Source organism: Ursus americanus, chromosome 19, assembly GCF_024610735.1.
Source record: "Ursus americanus isolate L20-20 chromosome 19, mUrsAme1.1.p, whole genome shotgun sequence".
NCBI classification, from domain to species: Eukaryota; Metazoa; Chordata; class Mammalia; order Carnivora; family Ursidae; genus Ursus; species Ursus americanus.
In genome coordinates, this window is record NC_142145.1 from 50,189,608 (window position 1) to 50,217,217 (window position 27,610).

At 37.0% G+C, this 27,610-nt stretch overlaps 1 protein-coding gene across 2 annotated transcripts in view; it reads right to left on the reverse strand.

Annotated features, from left to right (window-relative positions):
- Positions 1-20,597: 20,597 nt before the first annotated feature.
- Positions 20,598-27,610, reverse strand: part of METTL4 (methyltransferase 4, N6-adenosine) — a 45,804-nt gene continuing 38,791 nt past the window's right edge. For both annotated transcript variants that reach the window (XM_045781877.2, XM_045781878.2), the window contains exon 9: positions 20,598-27,492. In XM_045781877.2, coding sequence (XP_045637833.1) covers positions 27,347-27,492 — 146 coding nt within the window. In that variant the 3' untranslated portion in view covers positions 20,598-27,346. The remainder of the gene's footprint in view (positions 27,493-27,610) is intronic.

Here is a 27,610-nt window from a genome sequence, read left to right on the forward strand (position 1 = left end):
AAAAGAAAAAATGTCACGGTATCCTAAGGGCTTTCCAAAATTAGGAATATCTCCTATCTCCCCAGACTGTGTTTTGGTTGTTTGGATCCCCATGAAAAAGAAATTATATAAGAGATAAAACTTGTTAAAATATTTTACTATTTCTTATCAAATGCAGGGCCCAGCAGGGCCTGCACAATCCCTACCTATGCCTGAAAGTGAGATACTACAACCATGTCAACATTCCTGGGGTTTGAGAGATGAAACTCCCTTGGCAATGAGGTTTTTTTGGGGGGTGACAGAGGAATGGTCCTTGAACTTGACAGAGGTAAGCCTCCATGGGTGTTGACAACAGTCTTATCAAGACAGGGCAGAGGGTAGAGGCAAGGGTAAGAAGAGAGTAATGTTCCCACCCCATTAACTGTTTCACTCTTCAAATTATATAGCTAGTCATAATTTTCCTTTACCTTACAAGAGAAACCTAGGGAAACATGTAAGGCAAACAACCATGACTGCTAAATGAAAGGGTTTCTAGCAGATAAGTAGACCTTCCATGTTTTCTTGTATTGATTACATAGCCCATCTCTGGGAAAGGCACTGTTAAAACACAATTCAACTGAGTAAATTTGAAGTTCTAATTGGCTTTATCAACAATTCATGAATCGTTAACCTCTCACCTAGCAAACAGAAGGGAATTCTGAGTAGTTATACAAAATGGAAGGTTTTTAGAAGCAGAAAGAGGACAGGACATGGAAGGTAAGTGAGTAGATTAAGCTGCTCAGAAACTCCAGGCTGATTGGTTTAAAATGCCACTCCTGGGAGAGGCTGACACTGCAATGAGGTTAGGTATTAAGTCTTGATGGGGCTTAGCAAAAGTGACTCCATTTGGGGCCTGTTGTTTCTTGTTAACAGTACAATGACTCTGGTTGCCTCACTTATACACAGCAGTTCATGGTCTCAGTCCAGGCATCCTATCTGCTTCCCATGAAAAGGAAAAATAATTTCTTAAGTGTCAGGTCTCATGCATTAGATTGTCCCATGGTTCTATCAATATAAAATCACTTTTGTCTCTGCATCTTGAACTCAGCTTCAGTCCCACAGCAATAAACTTACATATGACTGATTATGATAATTAATACATTGAACTCTAGTGAGCTCAGTTTTGAAACTGTGACATCCTTTGCAATGATAAGCAGCCCTATTAATCTGGAGAATTCCAGTATAAAGGGGGTCCAAAAGGCATGGTGGATAAAACTGACAGAGGGCAGTGGAAGGGTTCATTTGAGAGGAAGGGGTTGCAGCACAGAGCCAAGCTAGAATAGCCATATTGGAAAGGACCAAAGCCTAAATGGGCTGACATTTCGGGGACATAAAAGATGACAGTGAGATTAGCTAGGCACAGTTCTGACTGGAATGCATCCCAGGTTACTGTGCTGAGACAGAGTAAAGAATTCAGCGTTGCCTTGTTCTTGCTGTATGGGCAGAAATCTCTACAAAGGACTGATGTGCTCTGGGCTCTGAGCTGAAAATTGGTTGAAAAAAGAGTTTTATGTTTTAGCAAATTACAGGCAGCAGGGCACTGAGTTGTCAGGTGAGGGTGAGGCCCATGTCAGAACGGAAGTAACCACCATTCTGGCAACCTTTTAAAGAAGCAAAGCAAATGACAGTATGTTCTCTCTCCTCATACTCAAACTCTTGTGACTCCTGTTCTACCTTTATCTTTACACATAACTTTCCAATCAGTCTGCTTCTATTCTATACTCTGTAAATCTGGCAATTATAAATTGTAAGCCCAGGAGGCCAAGAACTATGTCTGTCTTGTTCTATACCATATCCCTAGCACATAGTACAGGGCCTGATAAATAGATATACGATAAATATTTGTTGAACTGGTAAATGAATTAAATTTTTTACCCAAGTGCCACATACTTTGTCATCATATCTCTCACTTTATCACAATATACTGAAAATTTAAGAGAAAACTTCTATAATATTCTTACATAATTTTTCAGGCCCTTTTTCTTGGGTATATACCAAACTATTATGTCATAGATTAAGGACTTAGAGCAAACTCTAACAACTGAAATCATAAGTAGGATACTAAGAATATAATGAAAGTAAAAATAAAGTATACCGACTCATGAAATCTAAGTTTGACTGAGGTCTGGATAAGCTCCAGATACTCATTCCATCCCTATGCGCACTACCTTTCTATCAGGTGAATGTACTCTTTGTGATATTTGGACAGAGGGTGGTAACTGGGAGGGACTGGTACATGACTATCAGAACAACAGCTGCTCTGAAATTTTAAACAGAAATGTCTTGACATTTATAGAAGAAAGTTTTCTAAAATATTAATTTCCAGGGGCACCTGGGTGACTCGGTAGCTTAAGCATCTGCCTTTGGCTGTAGTCATGATCTCAGGGTCCTGGGATTGAGCCCCACATTGGGCTTCCCTGCTCAGCAGGGAGGCCACTTCTCCCTCTCCCTTTGCCCCTCCACCCTGCTCACGCTCGCTCTCTCCCTCTCAAATAAATAAATAAAATATTTTTAAATTAATATGAATTTAAAAATTAAAAATTAAAAAAATATTAATTTCCACAGATATATCTAGCAATAAATTGTGAACACTGGGAAAAACATGACCTAAAAAACATGACTGGTGATATAAGAAATTCAGTAAAATCCTAATTAAAGTACATTCTGCATAATAATGATTCTTTTTTTTTTTTTTTTTTTTTTTGAGAGTGAGAGAGCATGAGCAGGGTAGGGGGTGGGTTAGGGCAGAGGGGGAGGGAGATGCAGAGCCCCTGCTGAGCAGGGAGCCCGACAGGGACCCTGAGATCACAACCTGAGCCAAAGGCAGATGCATAACCTACTGAGCCACCCAGGCACCCCCCGCATAACAGTTCTTACCAGTATATGCCTTTTAGCAAATGATTGTAAACACCTTAGAGAAATGTGGCACAGATTTATAGCCCTTGAACATTTCAAAAAATAATTACTTCTAAATACAAAAAAATAAAAAGGACTAATACACTCCTGGTATTATACGTGCTACCCACTTTAGCAACTTTAAATTATTTAGAAACTACGCATCTACACTTGCGCTAATATTATAGAACAGCTTGGCGTTATTCAAATCGTTACCTTTCTTCAGTTATAAATATGGAAGAAAACTATTTTGCTTAGAGATTTTTTCCCCATAAAGAAAGCATGGGTATCCGCTCTTTCAGTAATCTGCCCATCTTTAACTGTCTTACAGCTTTCTGCTCCACTGAAATGGCTTTTTTTCCCCCAGAAAACCCATGAATGTTACTGCAAAATTATATCTTCCTTAATATTTTTATAGCTCTGAATCTTCAGTAATCCTCTTCTTCTGGAAAACTCTTTGTTCCATTTGAAGAGAAAGGAAAAGTGGGTTTGAGACCTGACTCCGCCTGTAGATAAGACAGTAAACAGTCACTTAACCTCACTGGGCCACCTAAGTAAAAAAGAAATAATATTTACCTTACAGAGTTTATGTGAGAAAAATAAGACATTGTGTGTAGCAATTCTTTGTAAACTGTGAAATCTTACAGACCTATTAGTGTCTTAATATTTGGCAACTAAAATTGACCCATCCCATCAAAAATCTGTCGTCCCTACATTCATCTTCAACTTTAATGCAAATAATTCAATCCAATTCCAAAACAATACATGTTTACTATGTTAAACGTTTATTCAATAAGTTTTCCTATATTCAGTGTACTAGGGGCTAAAGATCCAAAAAGGAATGCTCAAGGAAGAAGGAGAAAATCATATGGGCTCAGCTGTCCCAATGTATTTAACACAAGAGAAAAGCCTTGAGCCATGTTTTGTATAATCATAATCAAAATGCTTGACTTTTTTTAAGTTTTTTTTTCTCATTTTTCTTTGTTCACTTGCCAAATTTCAAGAATGCCTAGAGAGGAAACATAAATTTTATTTAATTAAAAGCTTTCAGAGCCCTGAAGTTGCTAGAGAACACTGTGCCTTCAGAGACAACAAACCATCCTTCCCATCAATACATTTAAAATCATAGTGTAATGTAATATCAAACTTATTTCTTAGTCTTAACACATAGAAAGGTTGACAGAATCTCTCAAGTCCCTGATTCTTTCATTAACTGCCTAACTTCATCAGAGATCCATAAGCACTTGTTTCTGGTCCTAAGCCCCTAAGACCTCTCCTATTTGGATAAGCTTGGACAGATCATGTATAAATACAAAGACTACTTTGCCACCCAAGGCTATAGTCAGACTCTTCATGTGTCTTTTATTTCCTACCCTAGTGCCTGCTAGGCTTCCCAAGGGTGAAAGTGAAAGGGGAGGTCAAACTTCTTATCAGGCACACGGGAGAGAAGAACAGAGAGGACAATGGAAAGGAAGGGAAGAGGAAGAGATTCAAAATACGGTACCACTTCCAAAAAAATCATGTGAAAAAAGCCCTTTCAACCTCTTTATACTTCCCTCTCAAACCTTCCCTATTATGCCAAGTTCAACCTCACACTCCAGTTGTAAGTACCTGAGGACTCCATTCCAGATCTGAGTTACTTTTCCCTAGAGGGAGAAAGAGGGAAGCAGGAGTTCCTCGAACCCACACAGAGACCAGAGTAAGCCACTAATAATACCAATTTAACCAGTTCAACGATCGTTTTCTTTTATGAAACTCAGTCCTGAATGTATCAAAATGATAAAACCATTCACAAAGGAGGAAATTTAAATGGCTATTTTTTCAAATGAGCATGCAAAATTATTTGGACCTGCCCATATCTGCTATGACCATTAAGCTCTAGATTTTCATTTCATTTCTGGTGAGTTAAGAGAACAATGACCTCTCCCTACTGAATGCCCTAAGTACCTCTCGAACGCAACTTTAATGATTTGAATTGGGTCAAAATATATGTAAAGATTGGCCTTTGAAGAATTATTACTTCCAAGATCATATCAATGAAAAGAAAACTCTATATTCAATCCTATAAAAACCATACTTTATTAGAGCTAGAAGGAACCCTGGAGTCCATCCACTCCAATGCTTTGCAAACTGAGCTCTCTACTGCAGTAGAGGAGCTTGGGAATTACTGAGAGATAAAGGGGTGACTTCAGGGACAGAACTCTGCTGCCTAATCCCATCCCACTCCTAACTTTGACCTCTGTCTTATCTAAGAGGTTTCTGCTCAGTTTGTTTGGCTTTGTTTTTAAGAAAAAGTCCCAATACTAAAAATAAATTTGAAAACCAATAGACTCCTCATTTTCCAGGCAAGGAAATTATCGAGAGAGATAATTGGCCCAAGCAGCTCAATGGCATAGCCAGACGAGAATGCAAGCCTTCCCATTCCGCAGTACTATACTGCCTCCTCTCCAAAAACAGCGTTAACAGAATCAACAGAGACAGAAACTGTGCACACTTAACATGTTTTTTTCTAACTCAAATTATTTTTTTTTTGCAATAGGAATAAGAAAACAAATTGAAAGTTTGTCTAACAAAGTAGCCACTAGCCTACATGACTTAAATTTTAATTAATTAAAATGAAACTAAATGAAACATTCACAGTTATTCGGTCACACTAGCCATATTTCAAGCATTCAATAGCTACATGTGACAACTGTTTGACAGCACAGATATAGAACAGCTCCATCACTGCAGAAAGTACTATTGGCAAATGATAGTGTAGACAGCATCCCAGCACTGTCTGAACGAAACGGCATTTGATTCATGTCTCATAAATCCAACCAACAGACACTAATCACCTCAATTCAGTACTATAATCCCTGTCAAAGAAGAATGGGGCAACATACACATTTTACTGCCCACTTTCTTCTACTTAGTGAAAGCACAAATATATGCCACACAAAAACTTTGGAATTTATCCTGTAACATTTCTCAATACAGCCAATCATGCTCAAGGAGAAAGTTTACGTACAGAAAAAATAATTTTTCAACTGTAATTGTTAATATTTTCCTTAATATAATCTTACATGAAGCAAAGAAAAAAATGGAAACAGCATTGCCAAGATTTTTTAAATAGGGTTTGGTGAGGAATCTAGGAACTCTATATTGATATCTTAACCTTATTATTATACATTCTCCATAAGAATCAATCCAAGTAAACTTGAGCCAGTTTTTTATAATTTACAAGGAAACTCCTACAGTAAGATATATTCGAAGATTACACACTTTTCCAACAATACTCTAAAGGACCATAAAGCATGTGAGAAAACAGTATTTACCATTAAAAAGATTTCAGTTTAATGTTGACCCTGGCCCTAAGGCGAGTCAAATTGCTTCAGAAATTCTTTGCTAGTATAGTAAAAGATAAATTTCCTTTTGTTAAGTCAAAAGCATCTTAAAATGGAACTCAATGAAAAAGAAGTACTCTAAGATAAAAATTAGAGACAGAAAGAAAGGGAAGTGGGAAATTTTACAGCAAGCCCTCATTTCCTAGCATTAATAATAAGTTTTATCTAAAGGTGATTATAAAGTTTAGCACCTTTACTACTCTTCCCTGGAACTCTAACAAGTACCAGACACTTACCTCTCTAACCAAACAAGGAAATAACCATAATTTAATGCTTGCTTTTTTTTATTTTAAGCTTTTATTTATTTATTTATTTATTTATTTATTTATTTATTCATTTATTTATTTATTTGAGAGAGAGAGAACACACGAGCGGGGAGAGGGGCAGAAACACAAGCAGACTCCACACTGAGCACAGAGCCTGACATGGGGCTCTATCCCAGGACCATGGGATCATGACCTGAGCCAAAGTCAGATGCTTAATCGGCTGAGCCACCAAGGCATCCCATAATTTATTTTTTCTTTTTTAAATTTTTTTATTTAAATTCAATTTAGGTAACATATGCTGTATTATTAGTTTCAGGGGTAGAATTTAGTGATTCATCAGTTGCATATAACACCCAGTGCTCATTACATCAAGTGCCCTCCTTAATGCCCATCATCCAATTACCCCATCCCCCCACCCATCTCCCTTCCAGCAACCCTCAGTTTGTTTCCTACAGTTAAGAGTCTCTTACGGTTTGTCTCCCTCTCTGTTTTTGTCTTATTTTACTTTTCCTTCCCTTCCCCTATGTTCATCTCCTCATCCCCACAGCATTTCCCAGCATTCCACTAGATTCCTCCCTCTGCTGTCAACATTTATTTATTAAAAAAACAGCATCAACAATGAAATTGAAGAGGGTATTTCCTGAGGTCAGACTATATTGCTCTATTTGCTACATCCACTGACAATGAAAGAAGACAGCACACCAAGACTAGAAAGGGCCTGTGTACACCAAGGAGGCTCTCAGACCTCTCCACTCCCGGCAACAAAGGTCAGCTGCTTCAGCAAGAACACTGAGGGCCTCGACCCCACTTCCTTCCTGTTCATTCTTTATTCCTGCCAACTCTTCACTTAGTTCCTCACTCACATCTTAAACTGCTAAATCACTTATTTAACTTTATCTCTCAATCCTTTTATTTAATCTACCATGTGCCTCAGTTTCACCTTTTTATCTAACTTTACCTTTCACTCAGTTTTATTCTTTTACTTTTGTCCTTATTTCATTTTTTTCACTTTTATTATTGAAATACAACTGGCATACGATGTTGTATTAGCTTCAAGTGTACAACAGTGACTCAACAATTTTATACATTACTCAGTGCTTACCACAATAAGTCCAGCCACCATCTAATACCAAACAACATTACAATATTATTGACTATATTCCTTAATTATATTCCTAATTCCTTCCCATCTCTGTGACTTATTTACTTTATAACTGTAAGTACAAACTTCTAGTTTGTCCTTATTTCATGTTAAAATTGTTAATGTTACTGTAAAAAAATTAAAAATTTTTAAAAACTGTTAATATTACTGCTGGAATTTTAAGTTGTCTTATCCTAATTTGTTTCTCTTTCCTTTTTAGCTTCTTATGCATTTCTTTTATTTACTTTCTACTATCTTAACCCTTTCATATTTCTCTAGGATAAAGTCTTAATTTATTCTCATGTTTAAACCATTTTTCATTGACATATCTACACAAGGGTGAGTATGAACAACATAATTTGGAGAGCAACCACCTTAGATGCCTGGCACTTTGGAGGCTTTCTCCTCCCTGCCCTCATACCCTCTATTCATATCCTCCAATTTGTTCAACAACTATATCTGTGTTCTCAGAAACCCATCTCTCAGCCCAGTGCAAGATGGCTCTGCAAGGCACCCTAAGTCCATTTCCTGGATAATACTGACAGACTGGGAACAGACCCCTCTGTCCTTGGACACAGGAAAAAACCCACGGTTTAAAAGAGCAACTTGCAGGGAGCCTGGGTGGCTCAGATGGTTAAGCATCTGCCTTTGGCACAGGTCATGATCCCAGGGTCCTGGGATCGAGCCCCGTGTCAGGCTCCCTGCTCAGCAAGGAGCCTGCTTCTCCCTCTCCCTCTGTTTGTGCTCTCTCACTCTCTCTGTTAAATAAATAAATAAAATCTTTTAAAAAAAGAGCAACTTGCATATAAAAGAGACACCACTAGAACTCTGCCAAGTAGCAGAGTTGCTGCAGGGAAGTTCTCCAGGTCTAACAGACTAGAGAATGACATGGATTTTGTTCCCACCCCACCTTGGAAGCCTGGACAAGAGGAGAGTCCAGACACCTTGGTAGGAAGGTCAATGGTCTTGGAGGGCTTGCAACTTCAGTGAGCCCAGGGTCCACAGGCCCACACCAGCCCTAGATGCACTGGGACACAGAAGAAAATCCAAGGTTTAGAGGGAACTGTGGTAATGCTCTCTCCCCTTCCACTTCAAGGGCCCAGACAAAAGCAGGGTCTGGCCACCATGAGGGGTGGTTCAGACACCATAAATTGAAGTTCAGGTCATCACAGAAGGCTTGTGACCTCAGCAAGCAGGCCCAGACCAGCCCTAGCTGCATTGGGAAACAGAAAAAAAAAAAAAAAAAAAAAACACAGTTTAGAGGGGCCAGGGAACTGTAGGAACATTTGTCTTGTTTTGTCTTTTTTTTTTCCTTTTTGGTTTTATTCTTTTCTTTTTTAAATTCTTTTTATTTTTCACTCTTTTTCCTCTTTTATTTTTTTACTTCTTTTATTTTTTTCTTTTATTATTATTTTTTATTCTCTCTGTAAAAAGTGTAAATAGTATATATAGTCATAGCTCCAGCCACCCAGAAAAAGTAACCAAACACATACAGTCTGCATATGGGTCACCACACACAAGACCACTCCTTCAATATTAAAGGTAGTCATTTCACTAATCCATACAAACAAACACAGAAAGTCAGGCAAAATGGGGATAAAGAAGAATATGCTTCAAAAGAAAAAATAATTTAAAAAAGAAAAAATAAGAAAAAAACCTCAGTAAAAGAATTAAATGAAACAGAGATACACAATATACCTGAAAAAGAATTTAAAGAAATGGTTATAAAAATAATCACTGGGCTGGAGAAAAGATAGAAGAAGTCAGTGAGACGTTCAATAAAGAGATAAAAAATATTAAAAAGAACCAATCAGAGCTGAAGAATATAATAACTAAAATAAAGAACCCACTGGAGGAACTCAACAGTAGATTAGAGGATGCAAGAGAACATATCAGTGATCTGGAAGATAGGATAATGGAAATCACACAAGCTGAACAGCAAAAAGAGAAAATAATTTTTTAAAAATAAGGATAGAGGGGTGCCTGGGTGGCTCAGTTGGTTAAGTGTCTGCCTTCAGCTCAGGTCATGATCCCAGAGTCCCAGAACTGAGCCCTGTGTCAGTTTCCTGCTCAGCAGGGAGTTGGCTTCTCCCTATCCCTCTACTCCTCCCCCTGCTTGTGCTCTCACTCACTCTCTCTCTCAATAAATAAAATCTTTTTAAAAATAAAAAATAAATAAAAATAAGGATAGAATAAGAAATCTCTTGAACATCAAGTGAACAAGCACTCACATTATATGAATCTCAAAAGAAGAGAACGAGAAAGGTATAGAAAACTTATTTGAAGAGATAATAACTGAAAACATACTTAACCTAAGGAGGGAAATAGATATATCCAAGTCCAAGAAACACAGAGCTCGAAACAAGATGAACCCAAAGAGATCCACACCATGGACATGTGAAAGGCTAAAGATAAAGAATCCTAAAAGCAGCAAGAGAGAAACAAAAAGTTACCTAGAAGGGAAAACCCTGTAAGACTCTCAACTGATTTTTCAGCAGAATCTTTGTAAGCCAGAAGAGAGTGGCATGATGTATTCAAAGTGCTGAAAGGAAAAGACCTACAACCAAGAATGGTTATCATTCATATTTAAAGGAGATATAAAGAGCTTCACAGACAAAAAGATAAAGGGATTTATAATCACTAAATGGGCCTTACAAGAAATGTTAAAGGGACTTCTTTAAGTGGAAAAAAAGGCCATAATTAAACATCAGAAAAATATGAATAAAAAGCTGTAAAATATGACCACTTATAAATAAAATGCGAAGAGGGGAGTAAAAAGGAAAGAAAAGGGGGAGGAAAAGAAAAAAATGTTGTTTTTTTGTTTTTTTCAGAATGTATTTGAACTTAAGTGACCATCAAATTAATATGGACTGCTACTTAAGTAGGATGTTATATATGAACCTCATCGTAACCACAAATCCAAAACCTATGATAGACATACAAAAAATAAAGAGAAAGTCAGACAAAACACTATAGATACTCATTGACGACAAAGAAAGAGAGCAATAAAAGAAAAAAGGAATAAAGAAGAACTACAAATTATAAAAATGTCAATATATACATACTTATCAATAATTACTTTAAGTGTAAATGGCCTAAATGTTTCAATCAAAAGACACAGACCAATAGAACAGATTTAAAAACAAGACCCATCTATATGCTGCCTACAAGAGATTCACCTCAGACCTAAATACACATACAGTCTGAAAGTGAAGTTCAGGATGGAAAAACATTTGCCATGCAAATGGAAGTGAAAAAAAAGCTGGGGTAGCAATACTTAATCATACAAAACCAACTTTAAAACAAAGACTATAACAACAGATAAAGAAAGGCATTAATAATGATAAAGGGATCAACTCAATAAGAGGATGTAACAATTGTAAATATCAACATACCCAACACTGGAGCACCTAAATACATAAAGCAAACATTCAAGGACATAAAGAGAGAAATGATGGTAATACAATAATAGTAGGGAACTTTAGCACTCCGAGGACATCAATGGATAGATCATCCAGACAGAAAATCAATAAGGAAACAATGTCTTTGAACAACACATTGGACCAGATGAACATAACAGATACACACAGAACATCCCACCCAAACACAGATTATACACTCTTTTCAAGTGCACATGGAACATTCTCCAGAATAGGTCACATGTTAGGACATAAAACAAGCCTCAATAAATTTAAGCAGACTGAAATCATACCATGCATCTTTTCTGACCACAATATGAAACTAGAAATCAATCACACACACACACACACACACACACACACACACACACACACAAACTGGAAAAAGCACAACATGTGGAGACTAAACAGCATAATACTAAACAACCAACAGGTCAATGAAGCAATCAAAGAAAGAAAAAAATACATGGAGACAAATGAAAATGAAAACAACAGTCCAAAATCTCTGGGACACAGCAAAAGCCATTCTAAGAAAAAAGTATATAGCAATACAAAACTACCTCAGAAAAAATAAAAAACTCAAACAATCTAATCTTACCCCAAAAGGAATGAGAAAAAGAACAACAAAATTCAAGGTGAGAAAAAGAAAGAAAATAATAAAGATCAAAGCAGAAATAAATGATGTAGAAACTAAAAGGACATTAGAAAAAAATCAATGAGGGGCGCCTGGGTGGCTCAGTCATTAAGCGTCTGCCTTCAGCTCAGGGCATGATCCCAGCGTTATGAGATCGAGCCCCACATTGGGCTCCTTGGCTGGGAGCCTGCTTCTTCCTCTCTCACTCCCCCTGCTTGTATTCCCTCTCTCTCTGGCTGTTTCTCTGTCAAATAAATAAATAAAAATCTTTAAAAAAAAGAAAAAAATCAATGAAACCAAGAGCTGGTTCTTTGAAAAGATAAACAAAACTGACACACTGTTAAGACTCACCAAGAAAAAAAGAGAAAGGACCCAAATAAGTAAAATTAGAAATGAAAGAGAAGCAACAATTGATACCACAGAAATACAAAAAGATTGTATGACAATATCATGAAAAATAATATGCCAACAAACTGGACAAGCTAGAAGAAATGGATAAATTCCTAGAAACATACAGCCCTCCAGAACTGAACCATGAAGAAATAGAAAATGTCAATGGACTGATTATAAGTAACAGAACTGAATCACTAATAAAAAACTGACATAAAATAAAAGTCTGGGACTAGATGGATTCACAAGTGAATCTTACCAGACATTTAAAGAAGGTTAATATCTATTCTCCTCAAATCACTCAAAAAATTGAAGAGGAAGGAAAGCTTCCAAAATAACATTCTACAAAGCCAGCAGCTAGCTGATAGCCTGATACCAAAACCATACAAAGACACCACAAAAAAAAGGAAACTACAGGCCAATATCCCTGATAAACACAGATGAAAAAAATCTTCCACAAAGTATTAGCACACTGCATACAGCAATACATTAAAAAGATCATTCACCATGGTCAGGCAGGATTTATTCCTAGGATGCAAGGATGGTTAAATATTCACAAATCGACATCATATACCACATGAACAAACAGAGGATAAAAATCATATGATCATCTCAATAATGCAGATAAAGCACTTGACAAGATTCAACACCCATTCACAATAAAATTCTCAAAAAAAAGAAGGAATATAACTCAACATAATAAAGGCCATAGATGAAAAACCTGTAACTAACATCAATCTCAATGGTGAAAAACTGAGAGTTCTCCTTCTAAAGTCAGTAACAAGACAAGGATGTCCACTCTCACCACTTTTATTCAACATAGTATTAGAAGTCCTAGACACACAGAATATAAAATCAATGCACAGGGGCACCTGGGTGGCACAGCGGTTAAGCGTCTGCCTTCGGCTCAGGGCATGATCCCGGCATTATGGGATCGAGCCCCACATCAGGCTCCTCCGGTATGAGCCTGCTTCTTCCTCTCCCACTCCCCCTGCTGTGTTCCCTCTCTCACTGGCTGTCTCTATCTCTGTCGAATAAATAAATAAAATCTTTAAAAAAAAAAATCAATGCACAGAAGTCAGATGCATTTCTATACACTAACAACGAGGCCAAAAAAAAGAGAAATCAAGGAATCGATCCCATTTACAATTGCACCCAAAACCATAACATACCCAGGAATAAACCTAACCAAAGAGGTAAAGGATCTGTACTCTGAAAAGTATAGAAAACTGATGAAAGAAATTGAGAAAGACATAAAGAAATGGAAAAATATTCCGTGCTCATGGACTGGAAGAACAAATATTGTTAAAACATCTGTGCTACCCAAAGCAATCTGCACATTCAATGCAATCCCTATCAAAATACCACAGACATTTTTCACAGAGCTGGAACAAACAATCCTAAAATTTCTATGGAACCAGAAAAGACCCTGAATAGACAAAGGAATGTTGAAAAAGAACACCAAAGCTGTTGGCATCACAATTCCAGACTTCAAGCTGTATTACAAACCTGTAATCATCAAGACAGTATGGTACCAGCATAAAACAGACATACAGATCAATGGAACAGAATAAAGAACCCAGAAATGGACCCATAACTCTATGGTCAACTAATCTTCGACAAAGCAGGGAAGACTATCCAATGGAATAAAGACAGTCTCTTCAACAAATGGTGTTGGGAAAATTGACAGCCACATGCAGAAGAATGAAACTGGACCACTTTCTTACACCGTATACAAAAAATAAACTAAAAATGGGTGGAAGATTTAAATGTGAGACAGGAATCCATCCAAATCCTAGAGGAGAACACAGGCAACCTCTTCGACCCCAGCCACAGCCAACTTCTTGCTAGACATGTCTCCAAAGGCAAAAGAAACAAAAGCAAAAATGAACTATTGGGACTTCATCAAGATAAAAAGCTTTTGCACAGCAAAGGAAATAGTCAACAAAACCAAAAGATAACAGACAGAACGGGAGAAGATATTTGCAAATGACATATCAGATAAAGGGCTAGTGTCCAAAATCTATAAAGAACTTATCAAACTCAACACTGAAAAGACAAAAAATCCAGTCAAGAAATGGGCAGAAGGCATGAACAGACATTTTTCCAAAGAAGACATACAAATGGCCAACAGACACATGAAAAAATGCTCAACATCACTTGGTATCAGGGAAATACAAATCAAAACCACAATGAGATACCACCTCACACTAGTCAGAATGGCTAAAATTAACAAGTCAGGAAACAACAGATGTTGGCAAGGATGCCGAGAAAGGGGAACCCTCTTACACTGTTGGTGGGAATGTAACTCGTGTAGCCACTCTGGAAAACAGTTTGGAGGTTCCTCAAAAAGTTAAAAAAGAGCTACCCTACAACCCAGCAATTTCACTACTAGGTATTTGTCCGAAGGATACAAACATAGTGATTCAAAGGGGCACATGCACCCCAAAGTTTATAGCAGCAATGTCCACAATAGCCAAACTATGAAAAGAGCCCAGATGTCCATCAAGAGATGATTGGATAGGGGCGCCTGGGTGGCACAGCGATTAAGCGTCTGCCTTCGGCTCAGGGTGTGATCCCGGCGTTATGGGATCGAGCCCCACACCAGGCTCCTCCGCTATGAGCCTGCTTCTTCCTCTCCCACTCCCCCTGCTTGTGTTCCCTCTCTCGCTGTCTGTCTCTCTCTCTGTCCGATAAATAAATAAAATCGTAAAAAAAAAAAAAGAGATGATTGGATAAAGAAGATGTCTCACACACACACACACACACACACAGGACTATTACTCAGCCATCAAAAAGAATTAAATCTTGCCATTTGCAATGACGTGGATGGAACAAGAAGGTATTATGCTACACGAAATAAGTCAGAGAAAGATAAATATATGATTTCACTCATTTAGAATTTAAGAAACAAAACAGATGAAGGGAAGGAAAAATAAAATAAGATGAAAACAGAGAGGGAGGCAAACCATAAGAGACACTGAACTATAGGGAACACACAGAGATGCTGAAGGGGAGGTAGGTAAGGAATGAGGTAACAGGGTGATGGGCATTAAGGAAGGCACTTGAAGTAATGAGCTGTACGCAACTGATAAATCACTAAATTTTACCTCCGAAACTAATAATACAGTATACCTTAATTAAACTGAATTTAAATTAAAAAATTTTTTAAAAAGAATTCCTAGCCACAGCAATCAGACAAGAAAAATAAGAGGCAAAAATTAAAAATTAAGAACAATAAGAGGCATCCATATGGGTAAAAAAGAAATTAAGCTGTCACCATTCACAGATAACATAATACTATACGTAGAAAATCCTAAAGATTCCATCAAAAAACTGCTATAAGTAATAAACAAATTCAGTAAAGTGGCAAGATACAAAATTAATACCCAGAAATCAGTAGTGTTTCTATATACTAACAACAAAGTTGCAGGAAATTTAAAAAATAACATAATTTACAATTGCACCAAAAAGAGTAAAATACTCAAGAATAAACTTAACTAAGGAGATGAAAGACCCATACTCTGAAAACTATAAAACACTGATGAAAGAAATTAAAAATGACACAAATGGGAAAATATCCCATGCTCGTGGACTGAAAGAATTAATATTGTCAAAATGTCAATATCACCCAAAGCAATCTACAGATTCAATACAATCCTTATCAAAATACCAACAGCATTTTTCACAAAACTAGAACAAATAATTTGAATGGAACCACAGAAGACGCCAAATAGCCAAAGCAATCCTAAGAAAGAAGAACAAAGTTGCAGCTATCACAATTTCAGATTTCAAGATACATTACAAAGCTATCATAAACAAAACAGTATGGCGCAGGCACAAACAAAACAAAACAAAACAAAAACCACAAAGATCAATAGAACAGGATAGCAATCCCAGAAATAAGCCCACATATATGATCAATTAATCTATGACAAAGGAGGTAAAAATAAACAGTGGGGAAAAGACTATCTTTTCAATAAATGGTGCTGGGAAAACTGGACAGCTACATGCAAAAGAATGAAAACAGACCACTTTTCTATACCATACACAAAAATAAGCTCAAAATGGATTAAAGGCCTAAATATGAGACATGAAACCATTAAAACCTTAGACGAGAACACAGGCAGTAATTTCTCTGACATTAGCCATTTTTCTATATATATTTCTTAGGGCAAGAGAAACAAAAGCTAAAATAAACTATTGGTACTACATCAAAATAAAAAACTTAAGCACAGCAAAGGAAACCTTCAACCAAAAAAAAAAAAAAAAAGACAACCTACTGAATGGGAGAAGATATTTGCAAATGATACATCAAATAAGGGTTAATATCCAAAATATTTAAAGAACTCAAACAACTCAACACCAAAGAAAATAAACAACTGATTAAAAAATGGGAAGAGGACCTGAATAGGCATTTTTCCAAAGAAGACATACAGATAGCCAACAGATACATGAAAGGATGTTCAACGTCACTCATCATCAGAGAAATGCAAATCAAAACTACAATGAGATACCACCTCATACCTGTCAGAATAGCTAAAATCAAGAAACAAGAAACAAGTGTTGGCGAGGATGTGGGGGAAAAGAAACCCTCGTGAACTGTTGGTGAGAATGTAAATTGGTACAGCCACTTTGGAAAATAGTATGGACATTCCTCAAAAAATTAAAAATAGGACTAAATATGACCCCTAATTCTACTATTGGATATTTATCTAGGGAAAATGAAAACATTATTAGAAAAGATATATGTGCCCCAGATGTTTATTGCAGCATTTTTTGCAATAACCAAGACATGGAAGCAACCTACCTGTCCATCAGTAGATTAATGGATAAGGAAAATGTGATGTATATACACAATGGAACACTATACAACCAAAAAAAAGGATGAGATCATGCCATTTGAGTCAACATGGATAGACCTAGAGATTATTATGCTAAGTGAAATAAGTCAGACTGAGAAAGACAAATAGTATATGATTCTACTCATAAATGGAATTTAAAAAAACAATGAATAAACAAAAAGCAGAATCGGAACTATAAATATAGAGAACAGATTGATGGTAGCCAAAGGGGAGGTGGAAGGTTGGCAAAACAGGTGAAGGGGAGAGGGAGATACAGGAGGATTATGTTCTAACACACACACAGACACATACACAATACTACTACTAATAGGAAGAAGAAGGTGAAGGAGAAGGAGAAGGAGAAGGAGAAGGAGAAGGAGGAGGAGAGGAGGAGGAGGAGGAGAAGGAAGAGGAGGAGGAAGAGGAAGAAGGAGAGGAAGAGGAAGAAGAATAAAAAGAAGGTAAGAAGAAACTTTAGGAGGTGATGGATTTGTTTATGGCCTTGATAGTGGTGATGGTTTCACAGGTATATATTTATTCCCATATTCATCAAGTCGTATACATTAAATATGTACAGCTTTTTCATGTCAATCACACCTCAGTAAAGTGGTTTAAAAATAAAGAAAGAAACAAAGTAAACAAAAGGGTGGGCTTTGGAGTGAAACAGACTAGGTTCAGGTCCCAGTTTTGCCACTTACTAGCTGTGTGACTGACCAAATCATTTAAACTCTCTGGAATCTCATTTTGCTCATCTATAGAATGAGGACACCACAGATTAAATAAGATGATGTCTGGGATTGTCTTTTTAACAATCCAGAATGGGAGGGGTAGGCAGGGGTATAAAGCAATCAGAACTGGTCATAAGTTGATAGTTAAAGTTGAATGATGGGTATATAGAGGTTCATTCTATCAGCTCTTATTTTATGTATGTTTTAAATTTCCATATCATAAAGCTTGGAAAAATTAGTTTAAAAATATGAATGCCTCAGCAGGAAAATGGATAATCAGAAGGAACTGTTGATAATTCAGGAAAGAAATATGAATGGCCTAATATTTTTAAATGTTTGGTGTTACTAATAATTTTTTTTTAAAAGATTTTATTTATTTATGTGACAGAGAGACAGCCAGCGAGAGAGGGAACACAGCAGGCGAGTGAGAGAGGAAGAAGCAGGCTCCCAGCAGAGGAGCCCGATGTGGGACTCGATCCCGGAACGCCGGGATCACGCCCTGAGCCGAAGGCAGACGCTTTAACGACTGCGCTACCCAGGCGCCCCTACTAATAATTTTTAAATGTAAATTTTGCAAATAAAAATGGTATCTCTTAAGTAATGACCATATGTGGAATTTAAGCAGCAAAACAGATGAACATGGGGGAAGGGGGGAAAAAAAGAGAGAGAGAGGGAGGCAAACCATAAAAGACTTCTAACTATAGAGAACAAACTGAGGGTTGCTGAAGGGGAGGTGGGTGAGGCGTGGGCTAAATGAGTGATGGGTATTAAGAAGGGCACTTGTTGGGATGAGCACTGGGTGTTATACGTCAGTGATGAATCACTAAATTCTACTCCCGAAACCACATTACATGTTAATTAAACAATTTAAATTAAAAAAATTTTTTTAAGTGATGACCAAAAACAACAACAACAAAGTTTGTGGACTGATCCTATCTGATTTCAAGACTTCTAATTATAAATTACAGTAATCAAAATAGTATGGAACTGGCATAAATAAAGACAGTTCAATGGAACAAACTAAGAATTTGGAAATAGACACATGTATCTCTGTCAATTGTTTTCAACAAAGTTGCCAATGCAATTCAGTAGCAGAAAAGATTTATCAACAATTAGTGCTATATTAATTGGTTATACATTTGGAAAAAAATAAACATTGATCTTTACCTCAAGCTATACATAAAAATAACTATAAACAGATCGTAAACCAAATTGTATAAAAGTTCTAGAAGAAAAAATAACAGAAAATGTGAATGATCTTGGGTTCAGTAAAGGTTTTTTTTAAATACTAGCAAACCAAAAACAGCAGTGTATAAAAAAATAATTATAGACCTCATCCAAGAGGGATTTATTCAATTTGAAAGGCCACCTCATAATTTGAAAGCCAGTCAATGTAATACATGATATTAACAAACTAAAGAAGAGGGGCGCCTGGGTAGCGCAGTCGTTAAGCATCTGCTTTCGGCTCAGGGTGTGATCCCGGCGTTCCGGGATCGAGTCCCACATCGGGCTCTTCCGCTGGGAGCCTGCTTATTCCTCTCCTACTCTCCCTGCTGTGTTCCCTCTCTCGCTGGCTGTCTCTCTGTCACAGAAATAAATTTAAAAAAAAAAAATCTTTTAAAAAAAAACTAAAGAAGAAAAAAATCATATGATCTTATCAATTGACACAGAAAAGGCATCTGATGAATACAACATTTAGTCACGATAAAAACTCTCAAAACAGTAGGAATAGAAGGGAACTTCCCCAAGTTGATAAAAAGCATCTAAAAAAAAAACAATTCCAAACAAGATCCACAAGGTTCTTGAGAATTTATGCCAGCAGAAATGATACCAGCTTGGACTAAAAGGGAGACTGTATAAAATGAAAAGAAGGCTGTCAAACCCCCCAAATTATATTGACAGGAAGCAGGCTGATAAAAGAAGTCAGCTGTAAACACATGCTACCTTTCATAGAAGAGGGAGGATTACTCAAATAATGAAAACAAAAGCCAAAAGAGTTGAACCAAAGCTCAGAGGGTGGAGCCAAGAGCTGGAAGCCAGGGTTATTGTCAAGCTTTACTGAATTTATATTGAAGTCTAATCAAGAAAGTCTTCCTGGAGTTCACTTGGCTGGATTTTGAAACTGTTTTGGACAAGTAAAGCATTTTTTCCAATACCCCCTCTTTTTTAACTGGAATAGCTAGAACTCTTAAGCTTTGCATGTCCCACTATTGTATGTTGATTATGTTGGAGGCAGGCCACTTGTTTCTGTAGGTCCACTAATGGAGAGGACTTTTGCCCTGAAGCTGTACTTAATGGATTATACCAGAAGCCTCTGTTCTAACCTGATTGAGGTGACTTAAAGGATGAGATTTGAGACTTTCAAGCTGAAGAAATTTATATGAGATCCTGGACTTTGAACTGATGGAATGATATCCTTGCAAACCTTGGGAAGGAGTGAATGTATTTTACACGTGGGACAGATTGGGATCACTGGGGGCCAGAGATTGGGCCCATGATAGGCAAAATTTTAAGAACGACTCCCAAAGAGTTTCACACATGTAAAATCTCCTCCCCTTTGAATTTGGTTGGAACCTGTGAATATCATCACCTATCACTCACAAAAGGGAAATTATTCAGGTGGGTCAAATCAAATCACAAAGGCCCTTTTAAAAGTCTTTTCTTTAGATGGCAGCACAAGGGGAAGCCAGAGAGAATCTGAAGGCTAAGTACCCAATGTGCTCTTGTGAGTTTGAAGATAGAGGGAGCCATGGGCAAGGACTGGAGAGCAGCAGCTCCTAGCTGACAGCCATTAAAGAAACAGAACGGTACCCAACTATCAATCGGAATGACTTTGAAAATGGATTCTTCCCTAGAGCCTCCAGAGAAGAGCTCAGCCTAGCCAACACCTAGTTTTTGGTCTTCCGAGATCCTAGGCAGTGACCCAGGTGAGCCTGCCCAGAATCCTGACCTACCAAACTGTAAACTAATAATGAGTGTTTTTTTAAGTCGTTATGATGGTGGTAATTCATTAGGGCAGCAATAGAAAAATTAACATATGAAAAGATAAAATGTGGTATGTCCATACAATTTAATACTACTCAGCAATAAAAAGGAATGAATCCTTGATACACACACACAAAAATAAAGTCAAAATAATTATGTTAGTGAAGGAAAGTTACACAAAAATAAGAGTGAATGCTGTATAATTTCATCTATGTACAATTCTAGAAAATGCACACAATTCTATGTACAGAATACAGATCAATGATTGCATAGGGATAAAAGGTAAAGGGGTACTTACAGAAGATGGATATACAAGGCTTTGACAAAATCTTGGGAGACTGTTTATTATCTTGCTTGTGATGGTAGCTTCACAGGTATACACGTAAGTCAAAGTTCATTAAACCGTACACTTTAAGTATGTACAATTTATTTATATCAATTATACCTCAGTACAGCTATAAAATAATAAAAATAATCCTACTAGACAACTCTAGAAAAGATGCCCAAATAACATTTTCATTCAAAAGGTAGAAAACACAGAGAAGTAAAAACTCCTGTCAATTTAGCCTCTGGTCCTAACAAATTGATAAAATAAATTGCATGAACTAATACCCTCTATATTTCTAGAGAAATATAAAATATTTTAAAGTTTACAATCTAGAAAGAACAAAATGCTTTGTTTGTAATTCTTCTGAACTCACACATTTTAGTTTCCTACTGTCTAGTGACATCATTACAGTTAGAAAATAAACCAAAATTTAATCAGGGCTTGGTTCGCTCTGTTTCTCACATTGCTCAGTGATGTCTAAGTGATCTGCTTCTCTAAACTTCTGCATCACTCTCCGTCTATTCCCCCACTTAACCTTTGACTGTACACTGTGGTTTGCTATGCTCTAATGGTTTCTTACATGAGTCTTGCCTACTCAAATGCAAAGATACTTGAAGGCCAAGAGTTAGTTCATTCATTCATGAAATATTGGCAGTTCCAGGTATGCTGGTAGGAGAAACATAAATAAAAATTTGTCCTCCTCTCATAAGGCATTCAAGAGGATATAAAGTCGTTTGTTTTTGCTTTTTGTTTTTTCCATGAGCCACCTAAAGAATAAACCGCTCTTCTCTTTTCGTGATAAATGTGAGGGAAAACCTATCTGGATAATCCATACACATGAAAAGTGGCTCTAAGAGCAAGAATAAAAGCCTTCTTTTGGGGGGGGGGAGTGGATCATGAAGTAAGACATGTTGCCAGGAAGACTGTAAAGGAAGACTGTAGATAAAGAGAAATAAGCGTATGCATTGAATAACTTCTAAGCACCAGGTCCTATGCGAGGCAACTTTACATACGTTATTTCACTTCATCTTCATAATGATCCTACAAAGTGCAAAGATCAGCCTTCTTATTCCTCAGAAAACAAGAAAGCATAGTTTAAATAATTACTCAGCCACTTAGATGAATATCAAGACCCAAAATACAGATCCAGCTGATCCCACAGTCTAGTCTTTTCCTGAGGAAGATTCATGAGCAAAAGCACAGAGTCCTAAATTGGAATAACAACAAACAGTCTAGTTTGACTAACAATCAGGATATATGTGGGCAATTTTGGGAGAAGCAGCTAAAAATCAATCCGGTGCCTTACATTTTCCCTAAGAGATATTGACCAAAAATGATTTAACACTGTTAAGGGACCATTCATTTGCCGGAGTTGTCATCCAAAGTTATCCCATTGTTGTGTCACAGTTATCTGATAATTAGGCCAAAGCCCAATCAGAAAAAGTGAATAAAAAAATAGTTTCCTCATGTTCTCCACCCCTAGAGATCAATTTGTTTTTATATGGTCCCAAGGACTTGGACTGCTACTGAAAAAGACCAAGAAGATCCCCTCAAGTTCACAGAAGCCCCAGAAGATTGAGGTTAACTCCTAGGAATATTTAAGGGAAAGGCTGGTTGTGGAGTTATCATGGTAATCCGACTTGCTTTCAAGCTGGAGTAGACTAGTCAATGGAACCATGAATTAAGACCATCTACATAGTTCTGGGTTGGTCCATACATCCAAACACTGGTAACAGATCACCATGGTACATAAAATAATTTGCACCTATACTTACATTTTTTAATCTCCCCTTTCTCACTATTTAAATAGCCATCTTCACATCCAAATCTGTGTGTTGCCTAAGAGTTTCCTTAAAAATGTGAACTTAAAATGGCTAATCTAGTTGAAGAACACGTAACTGCATGGTAAATATGCTAACGACTTATGTCAAAGGGTTTCACAGCCCATCTGATTCTGAGTGGCACTCCGGCTATTGGTTCAATCAATGTCATTGAAATCTTTAATGAAAAATATTGTGTTAATAACTTAAGACTGATGATATCATATATGGAGAAAGGTATGTTTGGATGATTATATATGATTCATTCTAAATTTGCTTCAGGCTACCCAATGGATCCTCTGATTAGCAGCTAATGAGCCTATTATTAAGATCTCAGGTTCATTAGCAAACATGATACAACATAAAGCGCCTTAATTTAGGAATCAGAATTCAAGTCCTGGTTATCACTTATTAGCCATGTCAGCTAGCCTCTATGAAGTTCCTCCCTCATTATAACTACAACTTCATAAAACTGCTTTGAGGGTAAAGTGACATAATTGAAGTAAAAGAACTCTGATAACCAGAGAACTACACCCGCAGTGCTGTGGTGCTTCCCAGGGTGTGGTAGGCCTGTGGTGCATGACAGGAGTCAAATGAGGTAAATTGGTGGGCATCATCAGGGAAGGGAAGGTCCTTTAACGTGATTATAATCCTCCTCTGAATCACTATCAGTAGGAAACCCAAAGTCTCACTGAAGCTGAATATATAAGAATTTACTAAAGATCGGTCTCTAGGGTACCAAACCTGAGAAGGTGCATTTGGGGTTTCTGATAAGAATGAGTTTGAGTCATAGAATTTGGAGGACTAGAATGGGGCAAGATAGATACAGCCTACAGCAAGGACAGAGCAAGGTAGCAATTAAAGCCAGGCCCAGACCTGAGTCATGGACTAATCTCTGTCCTTCTCCAAGAAGACAACCAGCCCACAGTGACACTGGCTTTTTTGAGGGAGCTCAAATGTTGACATCCAAGAAGAAAAACCTATTCTTACCTTCAGACTATCCACAGAAAAACACCTTATTTAGTTGGTAGGTATCTTATTGAGAAAATTCGTTTGGTGGCTGACTCAGTCAGTTTCAGGCTACTATGACAAATTACCAGATTGGGTGGCTTACATAATAAACATTTATTCTTTGGGGTTCAGGAGGTTGAAAGTTCAAGATCAGGTGTCAGCCTGGTCAGGTTCCTGGTAAGAGCCATCTTCCTGGTTATGTCCTCACCTGGCCTTTTGTTGGTGCTTGCAGGCAGAGAGTGAGGTCCCATGTTTCTTTTTATAAAGCCATTAATCCTATTATGAGGCCCTATGCTGATGACCTCATCTAACCCTAATTGCCTCCCAAAGGCCCCACCCCTAAATACCATCACAGTGAAGGTTAGAGTTTCAGCATGTGAATTTTGGGACGGTAAAAACATTCAGTCCACAGCTGTTACACATAAAAATCAAGGTCCTGCAAGTGTAACAGATCATCCATCAGAGTGTAACAGATCTATTTTGAACCAAAATTAATGTGACACAAGCCTAAAGTCTCTGAATAGAAGAAACATCAGAAAGGCTACTAATTAACCACCTATGGAAGTCATCAAAGAACAATGTACAGTAACTATGAAGTTCAGAGTCAAGAGTTGAAGCCCAAAGCTACATGTGGCCTTTGTTTTAATTCGTTTTTAAGTATTTGTTTCTAGGCAGGACCAGTGGAAATGATGGATTTCAAAGCTTCCTCATGTATGAAACCAGGTGCAAGCTAGGAAATCTGATCTCAAGGAAAAGATCAAGAAAATATGATGTTTAGACAGAAAAACTCTATGGGCAGTGTTCAGGTGAATCACCTGAATTGGAGTACAGATTGTGAAAGAAAACCTTTTTCACCTGAAACTAAAAAATATGTGAAGAGTCCAAACATTGCTTAAAATATTCCAAGTACAGTTCCAAGTGCCTTACATGTGTTAACTAATTTAATAATCCTCATAACAACTTAAGAGATAAGTATCATTAGTTTCCATTTCTGAGAAAGGAAAACAAAAAGGACCAAGTTAAAGAGGATCTACTTCCGAAAGAGTAGTTACACGCTCTGTGATTTTACTCTAATGGACCATGAATGGGAAGGTGAAACAGTGTCAAGAGCCATGAATTCTAAGGATACCATCTTATGAGCCAAGATTCCCCAAAGTTTCTTGAGTTAACCACGTGCAGGTGAAGAGGCTTTTTGTGTGGTTGCTCAGGATGCCAATTTCGACTGCACGGCCTCCAGGTTAATTGAAATCAAACCAAACTCTAGGGCTGGGCTAGAAGTCAGGGAGCTATGCATTCTCTTCCTAGTTCCAATACTTACTATAGGTTTTAGGACAAAATAGTCTCCTTGGCCTCAGTTATCTTGGCTATTAAATGGAGATAATATCTCTCAGCACTGTATAAGAAATAAATGCAATAAAATGTAAAAAGTGTAGCAAAGAGTAACACATACTATTCAACAAACATTAACTTTATCCCTTTGTCTAAGCATTTCCAAGAGTCCTAAAAGACTTTGTCTGTAAAAAGAATATGATAGAAAATAAAATCCTTACAGGTTTTAAAAGCAATATAAAAATCTCTGAATGAATATATCTTATAACATTAAATGAATAATAAAGTTCATTAGGTCAGTTGGCTAAAATTCAGTGGTAACGAAATCAAAGTTCAATGCTCTTAGTCTGGCCTTTTTGTGCTCACAAGGTATGTGATCGTTCCATTTTCCAGAATCATCCTTTGTTCAAAAAAAAGAGCCCAATAATTAAACAGGCATTACAAACAAGGCCCACAGGTTGTACAACTTAGGAGCAGAGCTAAGACTACAACTTCTGTGTCAAAAACCAAACAAATAAACAAACAAACCCTCTGTGTCTTGAATACCACATTCAGTGAATAAAAATTCTTTTTCCCTCAAGTATCATATTTATGGTGCAAAAACAAAAGTCCAAAAACTTGGTGAGGATAGAATGTTTCCACAAATTACATAAAATCTAAAAATACTACAAGAGGCGGAAAGAGTTTCAAATGAGGTTGTGAGATGTTTGCTTCAAGTTTAATACCTTTTTTCATTTCATTAACAAGTTAGAATATCCCTATAAATACAAAGTTAAGTCTACAATACTATATCATACACTCAAAGAATGAAAAACTTCAAAAATAACATTTTTCATTGGCAAAATCAGTAAACAAACTGGCAATCCTGTCAGATAACCATTTCAAACTAACATTTTATTTAGCAGATAAATATTTGTAGAAAAGCTGTAAATTAAATAAACACTTTTGTCAAAATGCTAAGTGAAAGAAGCCAGATACAATAGATGACATATTCTATGATTCTGTTTATATGAAATTCTAAAAAAGCAAAACTAATGACAGAATACAAACCATTGTTCACCAAAGGCCAGGGGTGGGAGGAAGGGACTGACTTTAACTGGACACATAAGTTTTGGAGGTGAAGAAAACGTTCTATATCGTGACTACGGTAGTAGACAGACAACCATATATATGTTTTCTAAACTCACTGAACCCTAGAGTAAAAATTGGAGAATTTTATGTGAAATCGTATCTCAATTTTAAAAAGGTTATACACAATAAATCAGCATGCTTTTCAAAGAATCATTTCAGTAAAAAATATTTTACTTAGTAAAAAAATATTTGTGGAAAATGTACATAATATAAATATCCTTTAAATCATAAGCAGTGTTATCTTCTGACATTTTTATAAGAAATACTTTTTAAATCTTCTAGAAAACCAAGCAAAACTAAGAAGTACTTGAAAAGTGACCTTGAATGCAATTTAAAACCCTCCAAAAAGGTTTCATAAGCTCAGTGCAATGATGAGGTACTTGCCAGATCTCTCAATATGTTTTCCAGAATGTAACAGTATACCAGAGGTCATGAATTTGGGTTGCACAGGGGCCAAGTAGACAACACAAGTGAGTGGCACGGAGCAAGTGTTACTGTGGTAAACTGCAGAGTCCATGTCCCTTCCCAAGTGAGCTGCGATCACTACGTCCTACTGACTGATGCCAGGAAAAATACAGACCACAGTGCAGCCAGAGCTTCTGATGCTTAAAGAAAAGCAAAAATCTACACTTTATGTGAAATCTCCCGATTTTTCAAAATGATGGTTCAAATTTTTTTTACAACACCATACGGGCCAAATAAAACACATCCATAGGCAGAATTATGACCTCTGGTCCATGGTGCGTGCTTTCCGAACTTTTTCGATAACAAAGTCTTGTCATTTTTCTAACTGCTTACCTCTTTATTTGCAGTGAATCTGGAATAATGGGGAATACTAGTGCAACTGAAGTAAATTCATCTCAAAATTACATAAAGACTAGTCACTTCTGGTCTTCCGCAGAAAAACCAAGCCTATTTACATTTCTAAGCATACTGGTTGGTAAGAAAAGGAAATATCAGTTAGAATGAAGGAAAAAGGGGTGAGGAAAAACTGAAGAAAATCACAACTTTAAGATCATAGTCAGCTTCTAGACTGCAGAGCAACAAAATAATCCATGTGTTGAAATTTGAGAACTTCATTGCCCCAACTAGTCCAACCTGGCTGTAAATTTCGAGCAAACAATTCCAAACATTCCCCATCTGGCTTGATATAGTCTTTTAGAACCTCTGTCCAAAAAAGAGAAAAAAAACACAAAAATTATTATTAAAAAAGGAATTAATTTCCCTTTAGCAGTTTAAAGCAGAAAAGCAGGAATGTTTCCTTAAAAAGGGGGGGGGGCGAGGA